The 23,833-nt window shown below is 41.4% G+C and overlaps 1 protein-coding gene and 1 long non-coding RNA gene across 8 annotated transcripts in view; one reads left to right on the top strand and one right to left on the bottom strand.

Moving 5' to 3' along the window:
* USH2A (usherin) overlaps positions 1 to 23,833 on the bottom strand; it is a 432,455-nt gene that overhangs the window by 142,467 nt on the left and 266,155 nt on the right. For all 7 annotated transcript variants that reach the window (XR_014545784.1, XM_083604668.1, XM_083604669.1 and 4 more), the window contains 4 exons: positions 23,377 to 23,833; positions 9,622 to 9,956; positions 5,659 to 5,781; positions 2,988 to 3,151 (listed from right to left, as the gene is read on the bottom strand). The exon at positions 23,377 to 23,833 is cut by the window's right edge and continues 172 nt beyond it. Coding sequence is in view for 6 of the 7 variants with exons in the window: in XM_083604668.1 (XP_083460794.1) it covers positions 2,988 to 3,151; positions 5,659 to 5,781; positions 9,622 to 9,956; positions 23,377 to 23,833 (1,079 nt within the window). In the remaining variant the exon portion in view is untranslated. The remainder of the gene's footprint in view (positions 1 to 2,987; positions 3,152 to 5,658; positions 5,782 to 9,621; positions 9,957 to 23,376) is intronic.
* LOC310758912 lies at positions 9,785 to 19,889 on the top strand. Its single transcript, XR_014546087.1, has 4 exons — positions 9,785 to 9,873; positions 15,731 to 15,849; positions 16,046 to 16,222; positions 19,794 to 19,889. It is a non-coding gene; the product is annotated as an uncharacterized lncRNA (long non-coding RNA).

Raw genomic sequence — 23,833 nt, 5'->3', positions numbered from 1 at the left:
AATTAAAAATCAGTCAGGGACAAATGTTTGTAATACAAATAAAGGTCACATTACTCAAACCACTTAATCCAAGAGGTACCAAATTTAGCTGCTCCAAAGTCAAACTTTTAATTACGACACCATAAAGGACTGACTCTAATCCTATTTGGATTTCAATCACATTTGGGGATATCAGTGCATAGATAGGAGAAGTAGGAATCACACACATACGGGCCCCATCCTACCCATTCACCAAATGTGTGAACAGAACCCAAGTACCTGCAATGTATAATTATTATTATTATTATTATTATTATTATTATTATTATTATTTGTACCCCGCCCATCTGGCTGGTTTCCCCAGCCACTCTGGGCGGCTTCCAACAAAGATGAAAAATACACTAAAATGTCACATATTAAAAACTTCCCTGAACAGGGCTGCCTTCGGATGTCTTCTGAATGTCAGGTAGTTGTTTATCGCTTTGACATCTGATGGGAGGGCATTCCACAGGGCGGGCGCCACTACCGAGAAGGCCCTCTGCCTGGTTCCCTGTAACTTGGCCTCTCGCAGTGAGGGAACCGCCAGAAGGCCCTCGGAGCTGGACCTCAGTGTCCGGGCAGAACGATGGGGGAGGAGACGCTCCTTCAGATATACTGGACCGAGGCCGTTTAGGGCTTTAAAGGTCAGCACCAACACTTTGAATGGTGCTCGGAAACGTACTGGGAGCCAATGTAGGTCTTTCAAGACCGGTGTTATATGGTCTCGGCGGCCGCTCCCAGTCACCAGTCTAGCTGCCGCGTTCTGGATTAGTTGTAGTTTCTGGGTCACCTTCAAAGGTAGCCCCACGTAGAGCGCATTGCAGTAGTCCAAGCAGGAGATAACCAGAGCATGCACCACTCTGGCGAGACAGTCTGCAGAGTGTATACATATGTAGGCTCTTTGCATGAAATTAGATCACTGAAAAATGCAGGCTCCTTGGTTGTATGGGGAGAGGAAAAGTTGTACCCGCGTAGATTTGTTCAGAATTTGAGCGAATGCGTGGAGAGACCGTGCACTGATATACCATCTAAACAGAGCTTTTGTTTCCAACTTCTTTTATTTCTATAGTGCAATTTTAACAGGAGCTACGTACGCCCAACTTCTGTTTTTCTCTCAAGATCCCACCAGAAACAAAGACATAAAAGAAAGCTATTTTCAAGTGATCTAGTTATTGGAGGGAAAGGCATAGGCCTGTGACAAAATGAAAACATTTGGAAGAAGGTAGATTGCTAGTTTGCCTAGTGTAATGCATTCCAGCAATGAAAGAATAAATGAGGGTTTGCTCTAATGACCCTCACTTGATGTTTAACCTTTGCATTCATAAACAGATATCTAGGAAATTTCTGCAGTAAGAATGAAAATGAAGCCAGATTGCATTACCTCTATCTGGAAGGTCAGAGGTTCAGATTACTAAAGTAATGAAACTTCAGCAGCCTGCTTCAGATCTATTAGGTTTGTCAGTTTTTATAAGCATGCTTACTTCAGGCATCCAATTATAAAATAAGGAGCCTATATTTGCTGAGAGTCACTAGCAAGTGCTTACAGACAGATTTGCATGTACATATTGAAGAATTAACCCACTGCTTTGATGGACAGGTAATCTGGATTAAATGGATATGTTCCTTTTAAGATGACACAGCACAAATGTGTACTTTTGCATGCACAGAAAATCCATAACTCTCCTGGATGTGAAGAAGAGTTTGAACCAAAATACTGGCTTCAGCAAGTCATTGTGCCAATCTCCCAAGAGCTCTGAATCTATGTCTTATTCTGCTCTGATTTTATTATAATTGACCACAACATACAAATTGTACAAACCAAAGATTTGTACAAACATGGAGAGCAGGGGCAGGCACAGCAGGCATGATCTTGCCTCTCTTCTATACAATGATTATACGTATATGGAATTTCAAGGTTGAAAAGGGGGCTGGTTTCTTCCCAGGTTTTGTTTCCATCATTTCGAAGGCATTTAGCTCTTAAACAAGATGCCAATGATCGTTCAGCTCACCTGAGCAATGTAAATCATGAAAATGGATGACTTGGAGCTAGCTCATATACGGATGACCTACGCTTGATGAGTGCAACTTCACTTAATGCTGGGGCGGCTAACCTTTTTAGGCCTGAGGGTTGCATTTGTTATTGGTCAACCCTTTCAAGGGCCACATCCAGGGGTGGACATGCATAAAGCATAAGAGAGTGTGAGCAGCAAAGCAGGAACTGCTCAACCCAAATTCACTCTCTTGCTCGCACATCACACACATGCAAGGGACGCACACATAGAGACTACACTTTCACTAAACATATGGTACCCCTACAGACCACAAACCCGCTTGGTAAACACACACACACACTTCACCTCCCCATCATCTCATTCCCACTAGAGCACTGTAGTGGGGAAGGAGGGAAGGGGGTTAATGAGAGTCTTTTTTAGCTCTCCATCAATCTGTTCAGGGGGGGGGGGAGGTTGTAAAATCCCAGGCCCCTCCCCCAGCAAATTGGAATAGGAAAAGTTCAATGTTACCTACGATGCACCTCTCAGCTGCTTAACTGTGGCACAGAATGAGTTTTGTAGCAAGTCAGAGCACTCTGCAATAGGAAGGAGCATGTCAGTCTCTCCCAATGTTTCCCATCTAGGAAACAATGGTGGGGCAGAGGGATACTGATCCCATCGCTGAGAATGACTTCACTGCCAGTAAACTGAATGCGGGGAAGGTGGGTCATAAGAAACAGCTTGGCAGGCCAGACCTGGTCCTGTTAACCAGCCTGGCCTATTAACTCGCATGCGTGAATATACCAACACAGATCTGACACCACAGATCAAACTTTCACATCCTTTTGATTGCAAAACGTTCCCTCAAAGTTCTCATATTCTGCTATCTGTCCTTAAGTGCAGAGAAATCAAGCAATCCACATACATGTGGGAAACAGCCCAGCCCTGACTGAGAGTCAAAATAACAAGGGCACTTACTTGGGGTGGACCACTTCACTTCTATAGCAGTATGGTTAAGAGGTTGTGCAGTGACGTTACTTCCCTTCTTTGGAAAACCCGCCAATGTTGTAGCGACCACTTCTTCACTCGATGTGTATCCAACCTCATTGTGCACTATGGTCTTATATTCATATGTTGTGTACCTAAAGGATTAATACCATTAAAAGAAATAGAAAAATATATATCCTTTGAAGAGTTGAGGCATGCTAAACATGTATTATATTGTTTTACTAACCATGAGAAAAAAAGTCTGTTTTTTCTTTTCTTTTAAAAAGGTGCTTCTTTATACTGTTTGAGATCCACGGACAAAGAATTACAGGTTTGCTTGAAATACTAGGCCAATACTAGCACAGTAACAATAAACAAAGTAAGATGCCATATAGGATTGTTATTGTTTTCCAAAGTAGTGAGGGATTACAGCTCAATTCAAGATGCAATTACTGCAATGGCAAGCTGCCAGGACTTAGATATAAAGTTGATTCAATGGTGCTTTTTCCTCTTTGGGAAAACCCACTGATCTGAAGCTCTGCATCCCACCCTAACAGTATTTGCCTTATGCTTCATCAGCTGATCCCAGCCAAATATAAAAACTCAACGTTTCAAATAATACAGCTGTGTAAGTTTAAGCAATGTGTGCTATAACTGCCAATGAATGAATGTGTGAGTGTGAAAGGATAGCCTCATCTAAACACTATATTTTTTTTTTAAAAAAAGTTATAACTAGAGAAAACCCTTTCTCCCCTTTAATCTCTTTCAAACAACAACCAGAAGTAAAGGGTCAGAGCCTAAACATATAAAAGTTGTACACGTACAGGTCCCTATTAGGAATTAGAACCCCACTCCTTCCCATCCATAAACTCAGTGGATGTGGAATTGTGCACGACAAATAACACCTTTGGGGCAGATAGCATCCTCAAGGTTACCCTTTGGTGGGAAAATGGCATTGTGGGGGGTGACCGAAAGCCTGCTCCAATAAGCCGCAATCCTAACCAGGATAATCCCCTCACCCCCAGCCATCTGCAATTTTTGGAGAAAGAAAGTGTAGAGGTGGATGCATTCATTTTTCTTTCTTTTTGGGGTGGGGTGGGGTAAAGAGTTGCACCCTTAACAAAAAAGCATACTTAATCTAAGTTGTACTTTGACTAGTATTCTTTCAAACTTCACTTCATCCCTGTAGTAGCAGCCAGTCTACAGTACTCCCACCATTCCCAGACTATCAGTTAATCCTCCCCTTCCTCCCTATGCTCATTAACTTACTCCAGAGTTATCTGTATTTCCTACAGTGAGATTTCCTTCTGGATACACAGACACACGACAAAATGACTACAAATTTATCTTACAACACTGTTCTCAAACGTCCTGCCCATGGATAATCTTCTCTATATCTAGCTGTCTTTCAGAGAATCTTGTCCAGTATTGCTGATGCTGAAATGATACGTGATGTTAATGTTCCCTTTTCTGCTTGCAACCTAAACTTGCTTTTAAGAGAACAATCTCCAACTGGAAACTAGCACAGAGGGCATTTTAATTTCTCCTTCCCTCCTGGGTTTCCACCTCCAATTCACTTCAATCCCAGCAACATTTGGTCATATGTAGGGAAAGAAACAGTTATCTGAATCTTTTCTTTACAATGCCAAAAGGAGACGGGGTGCTATATGGAGGTGGATAAAAGGCATGATAATAAGGGTTGGTAAGCCCTGACATTGGGCTCCTATTGGAAATTATGCCTTGACTGGCATAATATTAGCACATTTTTGAATTCCATCCTATGTTACTCCGCTCGCTGAATGTTATGGCAAAATTAGGTCACTCCCATAATTTATGCAATTAATTGGGTACATTGTCGTTAGTTATTCCATCTCAATGCAAAGGAAATATCATTTGCAGAGTAAAAGGAACAACAGTGTATACTGATCATATTCAGCAGACTGATTTCTGTTCTGAACACAGGACTAATAAACAAACACAGGCAATTTCCGCTTCCATTTGATTTTTTGTTGGAATTATCCAACATCCCTAATGGCAGCCCCCTCCCCAGGCTGTTCCTTCTGAGCACTTCAACTGTTCCCCTCTACTGGATATCAACTATTGGTGTCATAAAGCCTGTCCTGTAACCCTTGAGCCAGCCAGCTGTCCTCAGGTATGGTGGAGAACACTCTCCTGTCATCAGTGTCGAAGACTGAGCTACCAGTCCACTTAGAATGGAAGGGGCTACCATCTTGTCCTTCACCTCAGGCAGCAAATGCCTTAGGCTAGCCTTGTTTCCTAGGCAAACACATCACTAATTTACAGTGCAGATTCCTGCTGCGCAGATGCCCTGCATGTCAATGTGTAAGCCGGTGCTTGTATGATTTGACTTTAAAATTAAATATGTGTAAATGGCTTGCCTGCTACCCTGGTAGCTCAAATCTTGCTTTCCAGAGCCTGATGCTCTTTAAAACAGAACAAAAATCGCACGCAACATGCAGGAGTCACAAAACAGCAAAAACCCAGGTGTGTTAATAATGGCAAATGCCAAAGGAGATGACAGAAAATATTTCATTACATAATTAACATGTTCACAACACAGAGACATGAGCAACACTTTGAACTATTAAGCATAGTCTATACAAAATGCCAGCATTTGTTTTTATAGTTTTTGTAATCTCACCTGCTAAGACCCTTATCTTCATAAAACCACTGAGTTCCTGAGTAAATATTGTGCCAGAGATTTAAATCTTCAGGGGGATTTGATGCAAGTGGCTGCTGGATTTTACGTCTCAGGAGCTCATATCTAACACAAAAGACAAGCAGAACGCTGGGATTATCTCAACTAATGTTATTACACAAAAATCAGGTTGCTTTTAAAAGTCACACACTATTTTGTTTTTACAACTGTAAAGTTTTTTTTTTTAAAAAAAACACGTTTCAGGATTTGACATTTTTTGTAACTTACCTAATGAGTTTCAAAACGGATGACGATATGTTTCACAACACTTCTTTTATTAGGAAAAAAAAAGAATCTGAGAGTATTTAATGATTTATAACATTAAGCATTTGCATAACCTTTCAGGATAACTTGACTTAAATTTAGTGCAGCACAGTTCACGTTAAGGAAGAAAAGCTCAATGGAATCTGTACAAGTGAATTCACAGTTGAAGCTATATCCACAATGCAAATTTAAACTGGCTAGAATTGGTTTAATTACAACAGCTTCGAAAACTTTCTGGAAGCTCATTGTGACTGAGAGTTTTGACAAACAGGCTTGAAACCAATGACCTTTGGGGATGTGCCTTACTTGTCTCAAGAATTCTCTTGGCCCTACTGTAACCATCACTACCTTTATTTTTGATGTTCCAAGGTGAATACTAGTGAGTGTCAGTAGCCAAAAAGACAGCATCCACAGACAAGATAGAGGTATCAGCAGGCTCATACCCCTGACCTGTAGGAAAATATTGGTGGGGGAAGAAATCTAAGAGCCCATCATCAGGACTGAATGTGTTCAATAACCATTGTGTATGGTGTGAGATAGCAAAACAGGGGTTATAGGTATGGAGTATCTTGTAAAAATATACAGCATGCTGACTGACTGGAAGAGTGAATGGGAGAATGGAAGGTCTGACTTATTCCTCCTGATTTCTGATTAAATTTAAGCGAATTTATAAAATAAATTCTAGGATTGTATCATGCACAGTTTGGTTTTACCAATGCATACAGGGCCATTGATAAAACACCGCAACAAAAGCAAGCTTGACGTGATTGTACGCATGATTGCGCCAAGATTTGTCTTGTGCAGTGTTTTACTAAGGCACACTTCCATCTTCAGAAAACATCACACAAAATGGCGCAACTGTATCTCCACCTCTCCATCCCACCAGAACTGAAAGAGGCTGTACAGTGGTCAGCCAACGTCTAAAGGCAATAAACTGAGATCGATAAAATAGGGGGTCCTGTGAGTGAATAGTTCTCAAAAGAGCTGACATGTCCTGAAGGAAAAGGTTCAAAGTATAGGGTAGTCATTGATGCCAAACTCTCACCTGAAGCACTGGTTGATCCAGTGGCAAATAATGCCCAGTTACAGCAGGTTCTTCAGTTATGACTGTTCCTGAACTAAGATAATCTGGCCACAATAATTCATGCTTTGATAACTTTCCATATAAATTACTACAATGCATTCTACATGGAGCTGCCCTTGAAGATGATCTAGAACAGGGGTAGCCAGCTCCCAAGAGACTGCGATCTACTCACAGAGTTAAAAACAGGCAGTGATCTACCCCCTTTTTGGGAGTTCGGGTCAAAGTTGTTGAGCTTTTTTTAGGAAGGGGGTAAAATGTTGAGCTTTTTAAAGGACAGGCCACAGTTGTTCAGCGTCCAGTGATCTACCAGTGATCATGCCTGATCTAGAAGATGCAGCTAGTGCGTAATGTAGAATGCGGAGTGGAGTTCTCACAGGAAGAACATCACTCTCATTTTAAGAGTGCTGCCCTGGCTGCCAGTGAGATACCAGGAACAATTCAAAACATTAGTACTAGTGTGCAAACCCCTAAATTATTTGGGACTCAAGTACTTGAAGGAGTGCCATTCTGCATATGCCGCAACCTACAGTTTACAAGGCCCTTATTTCAGTCCGTTTGCTGCAGATGCCAAGGAGAGGGGGAATACACTCTGCTCTGAAATTCCCTCCCAGGGTAAACCTCCCAGACCATGTTCAGGAGGCATCTGAATTTGTTCAGGTCTTCAGAAGGGGAGAGGTATTGTTATTTTTATCAGTGTAACTTTAATTACTGTATATTGTTTTATTTGATTTTAGGTTGTTAACAGCTCTGGGCACCCTTCATGGAGGAAAGGAAGAAATGTAACTAACTAATAAATAATTAAAATATGTACAATCTCAACACGTCCAGTTTGTTTTTTGTGATGTTTCATTAAGGCCCACAGATACACACATGCATTGGTATTAAAACTCCACCCACAGATAATCTCGATGCAGTTATATGTATGATTACATTCAAATACTTGTTTGCTATAATTAATCAATGCACATGTGAACACTGGCAATGTAGATTAAGGAACTGAAGGAACTTTAAACCACAGTAAACTGCATATACACAGCACTGTATAAAATTCAGAAATAAATACTAATAGACAATTGTTGCATTGGAGCACATTTAGATTAGGCTATTTAGGAATGACAATGAAATAAATAAGCTGTGGGTTGTGCTCTTAATATTGCTTTGTTATAGTGATTCAGTTCATCACCGCCACCCTCAGTTTATTACAGTCAACAGACCAGTGTTTTGGTTGAAATCAACTATAGTAAAGGGACTCAAGCTCACGTATTGAAATTTCAACTCATTTGTGAATTGCAAGTTTCTTTCTCTTTGTATAAATGTCACCTCTATCCCAAGAGAGCAACCAGAGAAACTGAATTCCAAAGTTAACATCACCAAAATATGCTGCTGTCTTCACATCATAGGAACCATTTCAATGTTATTAGTTTATCAATGTCAACAGAACCATCCTCTCCTCCCCGCCTCCCAAAACCCGCAGAATTATTTAGTTCTGGTTGGTCTCTCTGTAATTTGATGTAGAAGCCATGAGAAATATCATAATCTTTTAAAGCATTGGATAGTGACTGCGTACAAATCGCCTCCACTGGTGGCAGGCGCCCTATCCTCTTCTCTCCCCAACACATTGTGCTGAGCAACTGCTTCAGTGGTTGTTCTGGTTGGAAGCAGCATGGCACACCATGAAGAAAATGAAGTTTTCAGGTGCAGGTTATGTTGTGTTGCTTCTCTTACCAGTGGTGAGAGAATCATGCTGTAAATATATACAGTAATGTAGATTGCTTCCCAAACCTGACTATTTTATTATTCTGCAATGCATGCAATTAGCCTGCTGGAATGTCTCATAGTTACATATTAAGCAAGAAAGAGAATAAGATATCATAACATATGCATAATTTCCTTTTTTCTGAAGTCCAGAGGGTCATTCCAGGGCTACACTGGAAGAACTGCTTTGTAGATAGGAACAGGAAGGTCTAAGACAGCCAACATAGAAAGATTGAAACTTTGATTCTACAGACATGTGGTGCATTGGCAAACTCTTCCGCACCTGCATTTTTGATCAGCTCTTTCTCGCTCCATTGTTATGTTGGCCAACATCAATCCAAAACAAAAGACTTTGGGATCTAAGTGAAGGTGGCTGAACTTCCAGAAAAATATGGAACCATCTTAAGGACAGAAAACACATCGCAAAAAAGATGGTCTCAGATAACGAACAAATGGGAATTCTGCTTTCATAGTGTCCAAATCTAGAACTATAATCTGTTCCAGGCTGGTTTGTCTGCCACAGGACACCTTATGGATTATATTGGGAAACATTTCAGGGCCCTGGAGAAGCCTACTAGTCCTCAAATGATGAGAAAATATCCCACAGAAATACTCAACATCTCCCTGGTCCTGTGGTGAGCCAGCAGTCTTCTCTGCCATTATGGAACATTTTACTTCAGGAAACCCTGGAAACCTTCCAAAGAACCCTAGGGTTCCTGAGACCACAGCTTAAAAACAATTTCTCTGGGCATATGTACAGACCCGTATTTTCATGAAGTTGCATATGTTGCTATTTACATTACCTTATGTGGGGCCCATTGGGCCTGGATGGTGGTTGCCAGGAAACCGCAATAAATGATTCACTGATTGGGGTCACAGACAATGGACTAATGCCTTGGGGGAGGGTTGGATGAGTCATCACGTATGTAGCCAGACTTTCTGTGCATCCTCCAATGTAGCCACCGCCACCAGAGCAAGCCACTATGGTGACTGAATAGTTTGTGAAAGGGATTAGATTGGTTACTACGTGGTTCATTGAAGATGATAAGTTGCTGGTAAGGGTGATTCGAGGGTCTGGCATGCGGATCTCATAACTAAGTATTTCTCCATTCAGTATGAAAGGAGCCTTCCAGGAAACCTGGAAAAAAATAAAGTTTTTTTTCTTTAAAGAAAGAGAATTTTACAAGATTTAAAAAACAACAACAACTCTCAAATTAGCACAGCTCTGACAGCAATGTTTTCTTCTAATATGGCTTATTCTAGGCATTTGCTCCCAATTATTTTCAGGTCACTATTTCACATTATATGGCCATGTAAAAAAATGAGAAGAAGAATTGTCAGCAATTCATGGATCCTAGCATACTATCACCTAAGACATTTTGGCAGCTGAAGTGAACCACAAAATAGCAGCCTCCCCACCAGGGAAGAAGGGGTGAGTGAAGATCTACATCAGGAACAAGGCAGAAATAAAGATCTACATTGGGAATAAGGGTGGGAGAAGACCAGCAGCACCTCCTCTTCACCAAGAGGCTGCATGGTCTAGCCCCACCCACACTGTCTTGTTAGGATTCCTCCTAATTCCTCCTAATATGTAATAGTTCTCTACATGTACTCCTGTTCACATGGATATCTCTTCCAGGCAACATTAATCAGGGAAGCACTGGCAAAGTGCATAACAACGGCTGTGGGTGGGGCTAGTCCATGTGACCCTATGATCACTCTCTGTGTATTCATTCAACGTATGGAGGGGGCATGTGTGCCTCCTTATAGAGAGCAGCCATTAGGGTGTACAGATTTAAAATAGACTCCATAGGGTGGCGTCTATTTTCTCCTGCATAAGACACAGACCTCACCATAGTAAAATGTGAAACAAAGGGAACCTAGTTGTTTATTATTTGAAAGATCAAACACAGAGATGGGCAGTGGAATATGCTTTTATTCATCCATATGCTATATAATTTCCTTCATCCTTTTTAATTCTTTAAATCAACATTATTGTATTAATCACTCTTCCACTATACAGAATATGTAAATAGAACAGCCTTAATAAAAATAATATTAACAAATCATTAATCAAATAATTAATAATTAAACAATTTACTGACATTACCTATGAGTCATGTCAGACACTAACCAACTAAAATAACTAAGATTATAATGGTCAACAACAATGGTCAACAACAAATTTGTTGTCTGCATTTTTTCAGTTGACAAATCTGATGCGCTGAATCCAAAAATCACATTGGTTTTGCTCAATCAGGTCAAGTTTTTGAACTATGGCCACATGTCGTTTTTTTACGTTTTTGTTCACATGTACGCTTGTGTGGAGCATTTTAGAAGAAGTTGGTGGGGGTAAAATGCCATGTCGAATAATTGTTTCGATTGGAAATGATTATTTTAATGACAAGAAGTATTCAGTGATTATGTCGAAAAGGGAACAGTTTGAAGTCATAAAACCTCGAAATCTTCCATAAATTGGTGCGGCAAAGTTATTTTGGTATTAAACTTGGTGACCAGGATAAAGCTTGGGCGCCACACATGGTGTGCAAGGCATGCACCGAGACTCTACATGGGTGGACCAATGGCAAGAGGAGTCTGAACTTTGGAATTCCAATGGTTTGGAGGGAGTCACTGACTGCTACTTCTGCGCTGTTGATGTGACTGGGATCAACAGAAAGAACCGGAGCAGCCTCAAGTATCCTGATCTTCAATCAGCACGTCGTCCTGTAGCTCATTGTGATAAAATTCCAGTGCCTATCTTCGGAGAACTTCCTGACATTAGTGACGAAGATGCCTCCAGTGTTGAAGGACATGAAGAAGAAGAAGTGGTTCTTGAAGATGATGCTCCACATCCATTTTCCCAAAAGGAGTTGAATGATCTAGTTCGCGACCTCAGCTTGTCAAAGGACTCTGCCGACCTGTTGGCAACCAGATTGAAGGAAAAAAAACCTCCTGTCTGACAGTGCTCGCATCAACTTCTTCCGCAACAGGCACCAAGAGTACCTCTGTTTTTTCTCGGAAGAGAAGGACTTGGTGTACTGTGCAGATATTGCGCAGCTTCTGCTCAAGCTTGGAGTGCCACAGTACGAACCCAAAGATTGGAGACTGTTCACTGACAGCAGCAAGCGATCACTGAAATGTGTTCTGCTACACAACGGCAACCAGTCTGCCTCTATACCCCTGGCTCACTCGAGTACACTGAAGGAGAACTATGAAGCGGTGAAGTATGTGCTGGAGAAAATTGGTTATGATCAGCATAAGTGGTTTATTTGTGTTGACCTGAAGATGGTGAACTTTCTGTTGGGACAACAGTCTGGCTTCACCAAGTACCCATGTTTTCTGTGCATGTGGGATAATAGGGACCGTGCTCAGCATTACACGAAGAAGGACTGGCCTGTGCGGGAGGAATTGGTGCCTTGCAAAAAAAGGAACGTCATCAACAACCCTCTGGTGGACAGAGACAGAATACTCTTCCCACCGCTGCACATCAAGCTCGGCTTAATCAAGCAGTTCACCAAGGCTCTGGACAAGGATGGTGACTGCTTCACTTACTTGTGCCAGGCTTTTCCAGGATTGACCATGGAGAAGTTGAAAGCTGGCATCTTTGACGGTCCTCAGATCCGTCAGCTCATCAGAGATCCAGAGTTCGGAAAGTCAATGAACAAAGTGGAACTGAAAGCGTGGAAGGCATTTGTTCTGGTATTGAAGAACTTTCTTGGCAACAATAAGGCCAGAAACTACGCAGAACTTGTCAACAACATGCTGACTGCTTTCAGAAACCTGGGCTGCAACATGAGCGTCAAGATGCACTACCTATTTTCACATAAGGACCGGTTTTCTGAGAACCTGGGTTCAATGAGTAACGAGCAGGGGAAGAGATTCCATCAGGACATGAAAGAGATGGAGACCAGGTATCAGGGTCGCTGGGACGCAGTCATGATGGCTGACTACTGTTGGACTCTGAAGAGAGACCTCCCTGCCGCTGAGCATTCCAGGAGTTCCAAGAAACGGAAGTTCAAGCCCTGAAGTTTGAAAAATGGTGAAGCAACGTGCAATTTACGTGTACTTACCTTTATCAATGCCCACCATTCAGTTTACAGTAATCGATGTTTCTATCAGGTAATCAATATATGTTGTTGGAAAAACATTTTTTTCTCTTAAAACATATTTAGGATGATATGTGTTGACAAAAATCAGCTGATAATGCCACAAAAATGTAATCGATTTTGTCACAAGATCTGATTTTTTTCAAATCAACATAGCACAAAAACCTGACCTGATGGAGAGAAACGGATGCCATTTCCTGATTCAGCAGTGCAAAAATACTCTAAATCATTTGTAGAAATCTAGACAACATTCAAAAAGTAAAAAATTGTTGCCCAGTGATCTATTACGATATTATTGAGGGCCACATATGAACAATATTGAGAAATATGTTAGTACAAAGTAGGAGGGCAAAGTTTGAGTATTTTATACTCAACTTTTCATTTATAATTTACATAATTTAATTATAATTAATAATAATTATAAAATAATAATTTTAATTATATATATTTAATTATAATTTAATTGAATATGTTGCTGGACTTCATTTCCCATTATCCCTTACCATTGGCCATGCTCACTAGGAACTGGAATCCCGCTATAGTCACCGGACCACAGATTTCCCATCCCTGCTTTAAGGAGTATATTTATGTCAATCAGCTGGTAAAATGTGAGTGCTATAAAATAAATAAAATCATAACAGAATTATCAAATATCTTTTCCTAGTCCTCAAACAATTCTTCACTCTGACCACTCTTAGATCAGTAATTTCACAGTCGAAAATATACCAATGTATAAACGGGCCAGATTTCAAAAACCACCAGGGAATAAATAAATGCCAGACGTTAAGAACTCGTTAAATTTTTAGACTGTGATACTTGTAAGGCACCTAGCAGCAGAATTTTTTTAGCAACACTGAAGGTCTTGGGTAAAAAGAACTTGGAACAGTATTAAAGAAAACATTGTTAACTGCAACTTTTAAATCACAGGAGCAGGAACGGCTTAATAGGATCGTCATGGAAAAGATTTCATTCTGGCAAGGCTTAAAAATTCCTATTCAGTTTTATTTTGTTACTCCTAACTCACAACATGAAAGTAAATGACAAAAACACCACACAAAAACAAATCTAAAGCTAGGGGGAGGCAGAACTGAATCCATCCTAGTTATTTGCATTATCTTCATCCTCCCTAATGAAACAGTGTAAAATCATCCAAGCAAGGCAATATTATGCTGTAATTTACAACATGAAAGAAAAGATATTTCTTCCTGCTACACCTTACACGTATTACAATGCACAACTAAAACCCCAAGGTAGCAGTTGACCATTCCTCTCCGAGAATCAGGTGACTGTAAAAGGAGGATGTAAACAAGAAAGACCACAGAAAACTATAATGTTTTTATGTTCCTGGAAGGGATGTGAACAGAAGCTGAAAGTAGCAGGTGTGTGCTGGCTATCAATAAGCTGCCCTGCACTAAAATACATCACTGTTCCATTCTGCTGAAGTATTCCCCACCTAAGAACACAGGTCTTGGGTTCACTTTGTAAGAGAAACAAGAAAGAAACCTTTCTTCCCCTACTTCAGCCTTCCCTAGCCTGGGGTCTGCCTGGTGTTTTGTACTACATCTTCCAACATCCCTGGCCATCGGTCATGATATGGGGAGCTGGTGGGAGTTGTGGTCCTGAACATTTGCAGGGTACAAGGCTGCAGGAAGCTGCTTATAGCTGCACAACTACTTCATGCACACGAAAGCTTTTGCCACAATATATTTAGTATCTTCAAAATGTCACTGGTATCATCATTTTTGTTTTGCTGGGCAACAGCGCAGCTACTCCTTCAGAACTGGGGATGCAGATTTACTTGGCCATCATCTCATTCTACCTAATTATTATTGGTCAAACCAGCTTGGAAGAAAACACACTCACCAAAGCCTCAAATGTTTTTCTCAGTGTCTTGTGATGGTGAACAGCAAAAGCTATTATTGAGATCTGTTTCCCCCCCTTGTCCTCATTTGCCAAGTGTCCTGTGATGTCAACCTCCATTCATTTAGAAGGAGTGTTAAAGACTGGCTATAGCCTTTCTGTGATCTGCTCTTTCTAGCATCCATCACAGAAGCTATTTTTAAGATGTATAAAAAGGACTCTTTCTCAAACACCCTCTTCTATTAAGCCACCTGCTTTAGTCAACCCCTACAGGAGTCATTTAAAATAAAGCTTAATTAATCATGCTACTTGAGTGCCTTGCAGCCATTCCACATTTCTAGGGCAGACGCCCAAAATCTGATCAGGTAGCTCTTTCATGTCTATCAAAGAGCAAGTGCTTGTGAGCCAAGAGAACTTGTTACAGAATTGGCACCAGCAACTATTCCATTGTAGCATGGAGTGTGCTACAATCTCTACAAAAAAAGGGAGAAACGCTAGCTACAGAAAACTCTTCCTGCAAAGGAAAAACAATTGCAGGTCTGCACAGAAGAAAATGCTTTTGCACTGCTCAAAAAGTCCTCTGGATACAGTATGCTGGGTTCCAACTCACAGGATGTAGAAGAGGATGTAGAAGAAATTCAACTTGGTGAGGATTTTAATGCCAACCTTCCTGGTTTGCAGTTTCCGAAAGAATACACAAACTGAATCACAGCTATCCTTTGAAATTCGCTGTTTTTTAAAATGCAGTTCTTAACCAAACAATGTGCACAAAATGGTGCATTTGGGGGAATATGTGTATAAAATGCATATATTTGTAGAAATAACATATAAATGACTTTATATTAGGGGCATTACTTGCAAAACTGTGTATATTCAGAGAAATTTTCAATAAGATGCTGATGAATGTTCATGCACTTAAAATACACTGAATTGCTAATTCTTGCAGAAATGTGAAGAACTGGCCTCAAGAATGGAAAATGAGTAACTGAGAAAAACAAAAACTGACAAATCCATTCTTAACTTCAACCTCAGAACTTCTGGCCCTGCCATGACTGGTGACACTGTGTATGGAACTGTTATGTAGTGAATTTTATGCTTGTGTTATTGACTGATATTAAGTTGAGATGGATCTACCATCACAATATCTGGCTTGAGTATATTTGGTACTTCACTTACTTAACAAAACTTCTCTTGTAATTATACATTTATTGTAATTATCTTGTCTTAACCTGTAAAATTTTTAAAAATGTAATTCATACAGGTTTGGATCCAGCAGAGTCAACCAGAAGGTGTTTACACTCATGCAAAGGGGCTGGATGTCTGTTTCTGCTGGTTTTCCTCCAACCCTACAGCTGCATTGCCCATGCTACACTGAACACCATTCTACAGAACTGAACAGGCTTCCAAGAAGTCAGGGAGCAACAGCAGGAAGGAACAGGTAGGAAAGTCCATTTTGGCAAATGGCAGCTAGTCAAACCTTTCAGATTTCCCGAGACTTAAAAATGTCTTCTATGAACTCCTCTGCTGATGCAATGACTATAAAAGTGCCCTCTAATATTACAGGCCTGGATGCAAAATGCTAATTTCTATGGGAATGACTGTAGCTCAATAGTAAAGTACATCCTTTGCATGCAGAAGCTCCTGGGTTCAATCCCAGGCATTTTCAGGTAGGGCTAGGGAAGACCCTGGCTGCCAGTCAGGGTTGAAAATACTAAGCTAGAAAATAGGGAGTCAACAATGATTTGATTCAATATATGGCTGCTTCCCGTGTTTCTTTGTTCACCTGAGGGCTTAGGCATAACTTGTGGCTTGTTCTTTTGTTGCTATTGTTCAAGCAAACCATTGTGCCGCTTCATAATTGCTTCCATCTTTTCAGACTTGTAAAGTTGCTTGCCAAAACAAACAAGATGAATTTTAACAGGGAGAAATGTAAAGTATTGCACTTGGGCAAAAAAATGAGAAGCACAAATACAAGATGGGTGACACCTGGCTTGAAAGCAGTACATGTGAAAAGGATCTAGGAGTCTTGGTTGACCACAAACTTGACATGAGCCAACAGTGTGACGCGGCAGCTAAAAAAGCCAATGCAATTCTGGGCTGCATCAATAGGAGTATAGCATCTAGATCAAGGGAAGTAATAGTGCCACTGTATTCTGCTCTGGTCAGACCTCACCTGGAGTACTGTGTCCAATTCTGGGCACCACAGTTCAAGAAGGACACTGACAAACTGGAACGTGTCCAGAGGAGGGCAACCAAAATGGTCAAAGGCCTGGAAACGATGCCTTATGAGGAACGGCTAAGGGAGCTGGGCATGTTTAGCCTGGAGAAGAGGAGGTTAAGGGGTGATATGATAGCCATGTTCAAATATATTAAAGGATGTCACATAGAGGAGGGAGAAAGGTTGTTTTCTGCTGCTCCAGAGAAGCGGACACGGAGCAATGGTTCCAAACTACAAGAAAGAAGATTCCACCTAAACATTAGGAAGAACTTCCTGACAGTAAGAGCTGTTCGACAGTGGAATTTGCTGCCAAGGAGTGTGGTGGAGTCTCCTTCTTTGGAGGTCTTTAAGCAGAGGCTTGACAACCATATGTCAGGAGTGCTCTGATGGCGTTTCCTGCTTGGCAGGGGGTTGGACTCGATGGCCCTTGTGGTCTCTTCCAACTCTATGATTCTATGATCCGCCATGGGGAAGGTGGTGGATTCTGCTGCTTAAGAAATGCAAGTCAAAAATGGAAGTTCTTTGGATCTCCTTGCCATAGTAAGCAAAATGTCTCCAGAGTAAAGAATAGAATAGTGATCGTCTTGTGCAGGGAGGACAACAAAGTTCTTGACTTGTGCAACAAAAATACAGCACTGTAAATGTTTTTTTTTAAAAAAACCATACCTTGCAGTGCTTGTTTCTCCTGTTCTTTACTAAGTTGGATGACCTTTAAGGTGAGAGTTTAGTAATGTATGAAAATAAGAGGGCACATTCAATGTTTTGGTGTTGACAACAGCAGTACACTGATTTGAAGCTCAGTGTGAAGACTAAGAAAGAGGGTGCCCAAGAGGAAGCTAGAATAGGGCAGCTTCTGGGAGAGATTAACTAATTCACTATAATGATTCAGGAAGCTGTCATTTAAAGATCAAAGCACCTTATTTTCTCCACCACAAAATTTAAAGGGATAGAAATTAGCCATTTCCCTCCCATTAAACAGCTATAACCTTGGGAAGCATTTCTTTTTGACATAGTCAAAACCTTTCATGTTAAACAGAATAATGTTTTCTGAGAAAAAGGCACCTGGTTAAAAAAAAAACCACCCCTGCTGGACCTGGATTATGTAGGGGTAGAGTTACTGTGAAGGAAAGAATGTGCTTTCCTTCAAGGCACTGGGCACTGCAGTTTGTTAAGGATAGCTGGGAATTGTAACTCACTGAGGGGTAAACTACGGTACCCAGACTTCTTTGAGGAAAATAATGTTTTGAATGTGCTTTAAAGGTATAGCCTGAGGTATGCCAAAGTAGAGGGTACAAAATTTGTAACCCACCAAGCAAAATGCAAAGCCACCTCCCAGTCACATATGACAACGAAATGTTGAAGGAAGTAGAAGTGGCCTGCGGTTTTTAACTACTTCCAGAATAAACATTCAAGCCAAAATTAAGGTTCGAGCCAAGTAAAAGAAAGCTGTAGGCTACTGGGAATGTTACAGTAAAGCTCTTCAAATGTTACATATCACAAAACCATTCATGATGATTTATGACTAAATAAGAAAAATTAATATGTCATTCTTTATAATATATTCTGCTTCTTTATATGTCCCATTTCCAGCAAATGTATAATCAAAGAAAAATAATCACTACTGGAATTAGGAATTACTCAGGGAATCTTCCTGAGAAGCTAAGGTTTATGTCAGTACCTAATTTTCTACATGGGAAAGTGGTAGGGCTTAAGTAGCCTGGTGGACTACATGACCATATCCTGTGATGAAAACCAGGCCAGGATTTTTCCATTTCTGGATATCAATACGGAAAGTCCTATATACTTAAGCAAAGTTCTAGCAGACAAGGCTGGGAATGGTAAAACAATTTGTACATGGACATCTGGATTGCCCTTAGCCTTCCTCATCCAGGGAGGAAAAGTCATGTATGGTAAAAAGTTTCCATGTGTCTGGCATAAAGCATAATTCTGGCCTAAGAATCTGGACCAGAGATCTATGGAACAGTTAAGCTGTTCTAGCATCTTCTGCAGGCTACCTTTCAATTGTCATTTGTCCAAAGTGTTATTACGGCATTACACAATCCATGTCACATTTCTGCAGCACATTCATTCATTCATTCATTTATGCATTACTCAATGCAACTTGCAAAAATGTTAAATCACAGTATCATCTAAAACAATGCATTCAAAAATACTGCAATGCTTTAAATTAAAATAATACAACAGAAGCATGTAGCAAAAAAGTAAGATGTACATATGCAGAAAGTCACTGCTGCACTTGAACACCATATGTCACAAATACAAGGTATGAGACCTGTGGATTGGGAACCTGGAGGGGATGAAGAATCTACTGAACACACATGCTGCTATGAAATGGCTTCTTCACTATTAAAATACTCAGTACAAAATAAGTGTAGAGCTGTATCAGCACATCTGTCCAACACCTGTTCTGTTTCCACAACAGCTGATATGTGCCACATATACCCTGCAGGGGTATGAGATGCTGTGTGAGCAGGGCATGTACTCATTTTTTCTTGCATTGCCCTTTTTTCCTATATAGACAGAGCCAATATGGCATGCTGGATACAGTAGGGCAAGAGCTTTAGTTCAAGCTCTGCCACAGACAGATTACAATAGCCAAGAAGACATAAAACACATACAGGATTATATCCATTTTAAAGTGTAATTGAAGTTCTTGACAGTAATAACAATGACAATATATAGATTTTCCATTGTTATAGTGGGAATGTAAATATCATTTCTAAACAATTTTCACTGTCATGTTCTTCTCTTTTTTACATTTTGTCAACAGCTGTGGTTTCTGTTCCTGACCTCGGATGAACAGGTGAACAGTGGGAATTTGGCTCCCACTTCCAACAGAGTGGTCCAATATCCCTTAGCACTGAAGCATGTTCACATAGAGCACAGAGACTGCAGACATAGTGTTCATTCTCAGCTTAATAAACCATGATTTATTAAGCAAGAATTATTTAATCACCATCACTTTATTCTCGGTTTTCTACAAGGTATTACCAATGTTTCAATCAGGTTTTAATACAGTTAGTTTGATACACAGACATGCACACATTCTGATCTCTTATTGTAGTTATATGACTTCTTGTCTTAAATACTAATTTTCCTATTTTCTTACTATGTACAGGCAACTCAACTTATGTGGGGGTTACATTCCAGGGATAGCACATAAAGCCAAAATCACATACAGTCAAAACACAATGGATTCAATGGCAGGTGGGCTTGTCAAAGCCCCCCCCCCCCCGCGATGCCCACTCTATTTCCATCCCATTTATTTATTTATTTAGTCAGTCAAGCATGTAAAACTAAATGCATGGTTTTGATGAATTCCTACCCACTTTTGTATAAGTATTCTTTCCATGCATCACAATAAACCCTGGTGTATAACAAATTACGGTACATATTATGCTTACCTTTGCAACCACAGGTTGAGTTCATTTGGGCAGTGATATGGGTGCAATACATTTCAAAAAGTCTGCAGCATTTTCACCACTTTAGATATAGACCTGCTTGTCAAGATTTCAAAATGTGGTTCTAGATTTTATCATTTGTCTTGTTTCTATCCATATATTCAAATTGATTAGCGTAAACTGAGTATCTACATGCACCCTCATTATTCAAGAGGACTAACCATACCATAAATAGCACCAATAATTTAAGTGGCTGGTCTCTAGACTTATGCAAACGTCCTTTGTTTTGTGCTCTAGTGAGCAAGCTACTGTACCGATGCCTTTTGGCACTAGTACAAGACTGAATCCATGGAAGCATGTGTGTATTTACACAAAAGAGGCTTCTAAGCTACAAAAATCCCTCTTGTTTGGTTACACTAATTTCCCTTGAATGAAGTTTGTATGCAAGCCAAAACAATGGTAGTTATCCTGTCCTCTAGAGTTCATTCCCAAATGAAGGATGTGAATAATTGAAAATTTCCTAGGTAGTGCTCTAAGGCTGCTCTTTCCTTAGTTAGTCAACTTACACATTGATTTTAACTCCTGTAAAGATTTAAAACAAAGCAGATATTTTGACACATATTTGAAAACACAGAACATTTAACACTCACAGCAATTAGCATTTTAATAATGTCTAGAAGGGTAGAGTTGTTCACTTTTTGTTCTCTCTCTCTTTTGTATCGTACACATTTTAGTCTGGCTCTGGGATTAGAATTAAATGCCCCCACAGTAGTCTTCCAAGTATTTCAGGTGTGCAAGAGAAAACTGGAAGCATTTCAACAGCATAATAAAGAACAGAGCATTATAGATAGGAGGACAGGAATAGGCTGAGATGTTGTTGCCTTGAGGTTAAACACTAAATCAACACATCTAACCCAGGAGTGGAGAACTGGTGGCCCTCTGAGTCTCATTGAACCACAGCTCCCTTTAGTTCCAGCCTGCATAACCAATGATCAGGGATGGCAATATCTGGAGGGCCACAGGTTCCCTACCCCTGACTTTTTTCCTTGTATAGAAGTGGCATCTCACTGAATTTAGGGGACGCTAAGACCCGGAAACTGTACACTGGCTCCCTCGGCCAATAAAGCGAGATGAGCACCGCAACCCCAGAGTCGGTCACAACTGGACCTAATGGTCAGGGGTCCCTTTACCTTTTTAAAGCTGAGTACGGACAAATGTCGGGATGCAGGTGGCGCTGTGGGTTAAACCACATAGCCTAGGACTTGCCGATCAGAAGGTCGGCGGTTCGAATCCCCACAACGGGGTGAGCTCCCGTTGCTCGGTCCCTGCTCCTGCCAACCTAGCAGTTCGATAGCATGTCAAAGCGCAAGTAGATAAATAGGTACCGCTCCGGCGGGAAGGTAAACAGCATTTCCGTGCACTGCTCTGGTTCACCAGAAGCGGCTTAGTCATGCTGGCCACATGACCCGGAAGCTGTATGCCGGCTCCCTCGGCCAAAAAAGAGAGATGAGCGCCGCAACCCCAGAGTTGTCCACGACTGGACCTAATGGTCAGGGGTCCCTTTACCTTTTATGGACAAATGCCAAAGAGAAGTTTCAGCAGAGCAGCCCTGGCAGAGTCCAGCAAGGGCAAACAATAGCCATATCTAAAACAGGCTTGGAGGGTGCTCTCCCACTTGCAGCCCTGAGATTAATAGTTTGATCTGGAAGCTCGAAAATCTGAAACTAGGAAATAGTGAAGTGCTAGAAAAGCTAAGGAGGGAACCTGAAGTGCTGCATGCAGAAGATACCAGGTGAAGGCAGAAGGCAAGGAATTAAAATACACCCAACAGGCCTGAACAACCCAGAGGTTTTATACTACCAACCAATTGCAGGGGCTGATGATCCGTACCCAAGAAAGTAGCACACAGTCCACCCTGATTCTGATGTTAGGTAAAGGTAAAGGTACCCCTGCCCGTACGGGCCAGTCTTGCCAGACTCTAGGGTTGTGCGCTCATCTCACTCTAGAGGCCGGGAGCCAGCGCTGTCCGCAGACACTTCCGGGTCACGTGGCCAGTGTGACAAGCTGCATCTGGCGAGCCAGCGCAGCACACGGAACGCCGTTTACTTCCCGCTGGTAAGCGGTACCTATTTATCTACTTGCACCCAGAGGTGCTTTCGAACTGCTAGGTTGGCAGGCGCTGGGACCGAACGACGGGAGCGCACCCCACCGCGGGGATTCGAACTGCCAACCATGCGATCGGCAAGTCCTAGGCGCTGAGGTTTTACCCACAGCGCCCCCCGTGTCCCTTAGGATTCTGAGGTTACCGACTGAAATAACAGAGTCCCCAAGAATGCATAAATGACCATACTCTCAGTCAATAAGGAACAGGCTGGATTTCTGTTGATTTGGGGTTAAAAAAGAATCACTAAACCACAGAATCTCAGTCAATTAGTAAGTGTGTGGTGCATACGATAAGGCATGTACAAGGAACCTGGGTCCCTCTAGATGTTGGACTCCCATCAGTCACAGCAAGCATGGCTAGTCGTCAGGCATGAAGGGAGCTGTATCCCAACAGCATGAGGAGGGACACAAATCTCCCCATTCCTGCCATGGTGGCTACACATGAAATAAGGTAGCATTTATGCCCAGGGTCTCAGACCCATTGGTATGCCTGGGATAGGGAATGTGGCAATGACTAACTGGAGTGATAGCTATTAGGGAGACATGGGGACCATAATGATATCTGGGCTATCCTTGTGATCACCAGCAAAATACTAAAAAGTCAAGGAAAGGTAGCTGTGGTATGAGACAGTATGCAGGTCCTGGTGCAGGTCTATGGAAGCTACTCTTGTACACAGTGGACTGTATGCAGTGCAGTGCAGTGAACTCTCTAAACATAAGATAGAATTCACCTCTGGTGATTTTAGTGATAATATGCAATGGCATTCACAAAAATGAAACTCAACAAACCTGTGCGATATCTGGTCCCAATGCTTGCACCTCGGGAGGCTGGATGCCCGCAGGTCTCGAGGGCCTAGTGATAACTTCTGCCCATGCACTACTGTTAATGCCTCCTTTGAAAGTACTTGCCAATAATCTGTATTCATATTTCACCCAAGGGCTAAGGGCAGCACTCTGGTCCAGGAAACTCCTTGAATAATTGAAGGGCAAGGTAGCAACTGTGGATACTTGTTCTGTTCCCTTCACTCTCCTTTCTATTATAAAGTTTTCCACCTGCCCATTTGGATGAAGAGGCGGCTGCCATGATATCAGCACAGATGTCGGTGTGTCCGAATAGAGCTCTGGAGCGGGGATATCTTCAGGTGCATCTGGAAGGGTTTTTATGGGCGCTGTCTCAGGGGAAAGAGAGCATCCTTTGGAAGTACAACCTTCTACTTGAAAGTGATAAACTGTGAAAGGGCGCAAG

This window comes from Podarcis filfolensis (genome assembly GCF_964270895.1).
Source record: "Podarcis filfolensis genome assembly, chromosome: 3".
NCBI classification, from domain to species: domain Eukaryota; kingdom Metazoa; phylum Chordata; class Lepidosauria; order Squamata; family Lacertidae; genus Podarcis; species Podarcis filfolensis.
The sequence above is the reverse complement of the archived record's forward strand: the minus strand, read 5'-3'. Positions and strand labels throughout refer to the sequence as shown.